This window comes from Rana temporaria, chromosome 8, assembly GCF_905171775.1.
Source record: "Rana temporaria chromosome 8, aRanTem1.1, whole genome shotgun sequence".
In the NCBI taxonomy this organism is placed as follows: Eukaryota; Metazoa; Chordata; class Amphibia; order Anura; family Ranidae; genus Rana; species Rana temporaria.
The window spans coordinates 826,300-833,423 of NC_053496.1; the positions used below are offsets into that span (position 1 = coordinate 826,300).

The window sequence follows — 7,124 nt, forward strand, 5'->3', positions numbered from 1 at the left end:
CCGTGCCATCTTCTTTCCCCCTGCCGTCTTCTGTCCCCCTCCGTGCTGTGCTCTCCCCTGTGCCATCTTCTCTCCCCCCGTGCCATCTACTGTCCCCCTCCGTGCTGTGCTCTCCCCCGCGCCATCTTCTCTCCCCCCCCCCCCGTGCCATCTTCTGTCCCCCTCCGTGCTGTGCTCCCCCCATGCCATCTTCTGTCCAAATCCGTGCTGTGCTCTCCCCCGTGCCATCTTCTCCCCCCCCGTGCCGTCTTCTGTCCCCCTCTGTGCCGTGCTCCCCCCGTGCCATCTTCTCTCCCTTGTGCCGTCTTCTGTCCAAATCCATGCTGTGCTCTCCCCCGTGCCGTCTTCTCTCCCCCCCCCCCCCGTGCCGTCTTCTGTCCCCTTCCGTGCTGTGCTCCCCCGTGCCATCTTCTCTCCCCCCTACCGTCTTCTGTCCAAGTCCATGCTGTGCTCTCCCCCGTGCCGTCTTCTCTCCCCCCGTGCCGTCTTCTGTCCCCCTCCGCACTGTGCTCTCCCCTGTGCCATCTTCTCTTCCCCGCCCCCTGCTGTCTTCTGTCCCCCTCTGTGCCGTGCTCCCCCCGTGCCATCTTCTCTCCCTTGTGCCGTCTTCTGTCCAAATCCATGCTGTGCTCTCCCCCGTGCCGTCTTCTGTCCCCCTCTGTGCCGTGCTCCCCCCGTGCCATCTTCTCTCCCTTGTGCCGTCTTCTGTCCAAATCCATGCTGTGCTCTCCCCCGTGCCGTCTTCTCTCCCCCCCCCCCCCCGTGCCGTCTTCTGTCCCCTTCCGTGCTGTGCTCCCCCGTGCCATCTTCTCTCCCCCCTACCGTCTTCTGTCCAAGTCCATGCTGTGCTCTCCCCCGTGCCGTCTTCTCTCCCCCCGTGCCGTCTTCTGTCCCCCTCCGCGCTGTGCTCTCCCCTGTGCCATCTTCTGTCCCCCTCCGTGCTGTGCTCTCCCCCGTTGCTCGTCTTTCAAAATGCACGTTAAACGCGTTCCTCGTAACCCGAGGTTCCCCTGTGTGTGTATATATATATATATTTATATCGGTAATATATAGTAAATGACCTCTGACCTCTCCTGTCTTCCAGGTTTGCACCCAAGAGGCTCAGAGAGAACGTCTGACTGCGCTGGATATCCTGCAGAATATTGCACTGATTGTCCCCTGCAGGCCATTGCACTTCTAGATGGACTGAATCCCTATACTGGAAGAGATCAGATCCCTCCAATGAGGAACTGGATACTTCACGGCCCCTTCCGACTCTTCCATGAGACGGTCATGTGACATGATGATGGTCCGTCTACGGGCCGCTGTATATATAAGCCCCGCCCCTTGTATGGACTTGTATCACACTGTATATATAAGCCCCGCCCCTTGTATGGACTTATATCACACTGTATATATATATACTGCCGCTGTATATAGACAAATAGTCTGCAGAAGATTTTTTTTATCGGACATGAATCTGAGAGATGTGAAGGAGGAGCACGGGGCTGGCTGAGGCTCCATAGACCAATGGTGGTCTCCCTACTTCATAACGGGGGCCACAAATATGGGGACCCCTTTATCTTCCAAGGCGAATCTGTCAGATGTGAAGGAGGAGCACAGAGCTGACTGAGACTCCATAGGGTGGGCAACTTACAACAACCCCACACTTGTGGCCCCCTCTATCTTCCAAGATTAATCTGTGAGATGTGAAGGAGGAGCACGGGGTGAAAGATCTGACTGAGGCTCCACAGACCAGTGGTGGTCACCTTTCTTCATAAAGGGGGCCACAAATATGGGGACCCCTTTATCTTCCAAGGCAAATCTGTCAGATGTGAAGGAGGAGCACAGAGTTGATTGGGACTCCATAGGGTGGTCAACTTGCTTAATAAAGGGGGCCACAGATGTGAAGGAGGATGACGGGGTGAAAGAGTTGGCTGAGGCTCCATGGACCAATGGTGGTCCCCTTATTTGATAAAGGGGTCACAGGTACAGGAAGCCCCCTGATTTTCCAAGACAACCCTGTCAGATGTGAAGGAGGACCACAGGGCTGACTCCATAGGGTGGTCAACTTACAACCTTCGAACTTGTGGCCCCCTTTATCATCCAAGACAAATCCGTCAGATATGAAGGAGGGCCACAGGGCTGACTGAGACTCCATAGGGTGGTCAGCTTACACCCCCCGCACTTGTGGCCCCCTCTATCTTCCAAGATTATTTTGTGAAATGTGAAGGAGGAGCACAGAGTGAAAGATCTGACTGAAGCTCCATAGACCAATGGTGGTCAACTTACTTTATAAAGGGGGCCACAAGTGCGGCCCCAGACATCACCATAGGGCCACACATAATAGTCAGTGTATGTAATGCTACAGAAAGAGGTTGGAGTCAAGACATGGAACAAGACTTGGTCAGGCTGCCAGCGAGTTGTTGAAGACGGGGGATAGTCCCTCCAGGAGATGGTCAGAGACTGGGGACTGCTGAAGACCATCGCTATGAAATTCCCCTTTTACAAGTCAAAGCTTCCACATATTTTTCTCCCTACAGTTGTCTGAAAAAGCACTTGTTCTGCATTAAATAGCTACATGAGGGGCCTATATACTGTATATTTATTTACGCCTTAAGCATTTGCACAGTTGTCACAAATAATCACATTATTATGTATACAATGCTTATTTCCTATGACAGTCAGCGCCATCTAGTGGCCATAATGCAGGATTTTTCTGATTGAGGTGTTTCAGGAAAATACTGCAACATGACCACTAGATGGCGCTAACTGTGATTTTTTATTTTTTTTAAATAAATACATTGTATAGAAGCAGTGTAAGTCGCATGTGGTATTTCATTATCCTTTATCCGGCTCGGGTCACACTTCAGCGTCTTTATTTTTAAGATAGAAAGTAAGAAACCCGAACCATTTACACCCTGAAGTCAGTCTAAAGAATTGTTGGCCTGCTTTGAGTAAGCACCGAACCAGATTGCTGTGTGCAGGGGCCCCTTTGGCACTGTGTGGCCCCCGGGCTGCTGATTTGGGCTCCAGGGCCGTAGATGATGGGAAGTTGCTGAGTCGGACCTCTTAATGAGAGAAGAAAATATCCTGGACTGCCGCACTCCGTTTGAATGACGTCTTTAACCACTTAAGCCCCGGGCCAATATGCTGCCTAAAGACCCAAGGGGTTTTTACAGTTCGGCACTGCGTCGCTTTAACAAACAATTGCGCGGTCGTGCGACGTGGCTCCCAAAAAAATTGGCGTCCTTTTTTCCCCACAAATAGATCTTTCTTTTGGTGGTATTTGATCACCTCTGCGGTTTTTATTTTTTGCGCTATAAACAAAAATAGAGCCACAATTTTTAAAAAAATGCAATATTTTTTACTTTTTGCTGTAATAAATATCCCCCAAAAACATATATAACATTTTTTTTTTCCCTCAGTTTATCCCGATACGTATTCTTCTACATGTTTTTGGTAAAAAAAAATCGCAATAAGCGTTTATCGGTTGGTTTGCGCAAAATGTATAGCGTTTACAAAATAGGGGGTAGTTTTTTTGCATTTTGATATTTTTTTTTTTTTACTACTAATGGCGGCGATCAGCGTTTTTTTTCGTGACTGCGACATTATGGCGGACACTTCGGACAATTTTGACACATTTTTGGAAACATTGTCATTTTATTGTGAAAATGACAGTTGCAGTTTGGGAGTTAACCACAAGGGGCACAGTAGGAGTTAGGGTTCACCTAGTGTGTGTTTACAACTGTAGGGGGGTGTGGCTGTAGGAATGAAGTCATCGATCGAGTCTCCCTATAAAGGGAATGACACGATCGATGCGCCGCCATAGTGAAGCACGGGGAAGGTGTGTTTACACACGGCTCTCCCCGTTCTTCAGCTCCGGGGAGCGATCGCGACGGAGCGTCTATAAACAAATAGCCGCGCCGTCGTCCCGGATCGCTCCCCGAGCGGACCCGACCTCCGCATGTACCAGGGGGGGTCCCGATCGGACCCCCCACCCACGTCTAGCAGAGGACGTACAGGTACGTGATTGTGCCTGTCCGTGCCATTCTGCTGACGTAAATGTACATGAGGAGGTCGGGAAGGGGTTAATGATTTAAATCAAAAATAATCCAAAGCTGTACAGTCAAAAATAAAAGATGGAGAACAGGAAAAGAATGGCTAACGCGTTTCACATCGCGGGATGCTTATTCGTAGTGTAGCGCTACCCCCTCAGGAGCCGCTGGTTGTTGGGATCGGCGTATTAAGTTACCTCTTACCGTTGTCTAGGGGGGAAGTTGATGAGTAGAGTAGTGAGCGAATGTCCAGACAATAAATGAAGGTTTTCTCAATACTTTATTTCTCGGCCCAACATGACCAATATCAACCTGAGGAGAGAGGAAAGGTTAGGATTAGAACTTCGCAGTATCAGGCCTGGATATGAGAAAGAGCAATCCTGCGCTCAGTAGTAGTAGATACAGTTCCTCGCCACTCTAGCCATTATGGGGCCCCTTACACAGCTTCAGGCATGGGCCCTCCTGGAGCAGGGAAGTGGGGGGGGGGGGGGGTGCTGCCGCCTGAGATTGAGAAGCGGGGGGGGGGGTGCTTCCGCCTGAGATTGAGAAGCGGGGGGGGGGGCTGCTGCGAATTGAGAAGCGGGGGGGCCCTTTACAAAAAAATGAAGAAATAAAGAAAAATATATATAATAAAAGGGGGGTAGTAGCCATCCGGGGCCCTGGGGACCTCCAGGCCCTTTAATAAAAATAAATAAAAAAGATATAAATATATAAAAAAAAAAAACATTTATAAAAAAAAGGGGGGGGGGGGGGTTGCCATCTAGGGCCCTTTAAAAAATATATATATATATATATATAAACAAAAATAAAAAAATAAACATTTATAAATAAAGGGGGGGGTTTGCCACATGGGCCCCTGGGGACCTCTGAGCCCTTTAATAATAATAATAATAATAATAATAATAATAAATATATATATATATATATAAAAATAAAAGAAATAAAAAAATATATATAAAAAAAAAAAAAAAATTATAAAAAAAAGGAGGGTTGTCATCCGGGGCCCTGGGGACCTCCGGACCCCTAAAAAAAAAAAAAAGTTGGCCCTTTAATAAAAAATAAAATCAAAAAAATATATTAAAAAAAATATTATTCCCTGGGGACCTCTAAAAAAAATTTTTTTTTTGTTTTTAATAAAAAAAAAAATATATATTTTTAATAACAAATAAATAAAAAAAAAGGGGGCTGCCATCCGGGCCCCTGGGGACCTCCGGGGGCCCCTTACAGGTGTACCGCCTGCACCCCCCTGATGGCGGCCCTGGGAACACTTATTGCTTTGCTACAAAACTGAGGCACTCCCCATGTGGGAGGGGTTATATAGGGGAGGAAGTCAATTCTAATTGGGTTTGCCAGTGTCCAATCAGCTGAGGTGACTACATAACCCATGAAGTAATTAAGGCTCCGTGTCCCGTCATGTATTCCCAAGAAAAGGATTTTACGGGTAAGCTGTATGAAAAAATCCTATTTTCTCTGCGTCCAAGTGACTGGGAGGGACTCTATAATTATCAATCAGCTGCTGCACCTGCAGGGCTCTAATGAGGGAAGTGACAGGATCTGCATCCCTTTAGACGGGATTTCCTATTGGAAGAATCTCTCCAAAAATGACATTTGTGTTGCAGGGGATGCCCAATAATCTGACTTGTATCTTAGTGCGGACTCCTGGGAAAATCAGTGAGCCAATCACACAATTATATTTCTGGGGGGGCGGAGCTCTGTATACCAGCTGTGTACAGAGCGCCTCCAGGCGGCCATATTGTATTTTACAGGAAATGACAGCGGCTGCGGATCGATAAGGAAAGGACATTTCTAATAACATCCAATCACAATCTGACGTTTGTATCGATCGGATATACAATGGATTATTATTTTCCTCACAAAGCGGAGTTCTCTTTATTTCTGGATGTAGATTTCATAACTCCGCCCCCTGTGGGGGGCCCCCGGGGGCCGCTGAGTTCTTCACTGACAACCATTCCACAAAGTAGAAAGGAAATCAAGACGTCGCTTGGGAACCGATGCGGCTGTCATGCCTGGCTGTCTACATTGTGTCAGGAAGACGGAGTTACGCTTTAAGCCGCCGGTCCCGCCTGTGATCTGCCGCGTCTCTCCAGGATCCATCCATGTAATCCCCCCCCCCCCCCCCCCCCCGCGCCATCAATCTGCGGATTATTACCCCCCTAATCTCTTTATATACAGAATGCCAGCTGTGCGTCGCAGCGCCACCCGTGCCGCATCCAGAGCCGCCATCCCATTAACCCCTCACCCACCCGGGACACGGATGATAAGAGTGACAGAAAACATGGCTGCCCCGGGGGGCCCCAGAATGTAGGGGGGCCATGGAGATTTCATTACCTACCTTACATTAACACCTTCAATACTAGCCACTCCCCCTCTTCAATACTGGCCACTCCCCCTCTTCAATACCGGACACTCCCCCTCTTCAATACCGGACACTCCCCCCTTCAATACTGGACACTCCCCCTCTTCAATACTAGCCACTCCCCCTCTTCAATTAAGGACACTCCTCCTCCCTTCAATACCGGACACTCCCCCTCCCTTCAATACCGGACACTCCTCCTCCCTTCAATACTGGACACTCCCCCTCCCTTCAATACTGGACACTCCCCCTCCCTTCAATACCGGACACTCCCCCTCCCTTCAATACTGGACACTCCCCCTCCCTTCAATACTGGACACTCCCCCTCCCTTCAATACTGGACACTCCCCCTCCCTTCAATACCGGACACTCCCCCTCCCTTCAATACTGGACACTCCTCCTCCCTTCAATACTGGACACTCCCCCTCCCTTCAATACCGGACACTCCCCCTCCCTTCAATACTGGACACTCCTCCTGCCTTCAATACTGGACACTCCCCCTCCCTTCAATACTGGACACTCCCCCTCCCTTCAATACCGGACACTCCCCCTCCCTTCAATACCGGACACTCCTCCTCCCTTCAATACTGGACACTCCCCCTCCCTTCAATACTGGACACTCCCCCTCCCTTCAATACTGGACACTCCCCCTCCCTTCAATACCGGACACTCCCCCTCCCTTCAATACTAGCCACTCCCCCCTTCAATACTAG

The 7,124-nt window shown here is 49.4% G+C and overlaps 1 protein-coding gene across 1 annotated transcript in view; it reads left to right on the top strand.

Moving 5' to 3' along the window:
- Positions 1–2,767, top strand: part of LOC120909824 (T-cell surface glycoprotein CD4-like) — a 69,971-nt gene extending 67,204 nt beyond the window's left edge. The window contains exon 10 of the mRNA XM_040321552.1: positions 1,085–2,767. Coding sequence (XP_040177486.1) covers positions 1,085–1,118 — 34 coding nt within the window. The 3' untranslated portion in view covers positions 1,119–2,767. The remainder of the gene's footprint in view (positions 1–1,084) is intronic.
- The last annotated feature ends 4,357 nt before the right edge of the window (positions 2,768–7,124 follow it).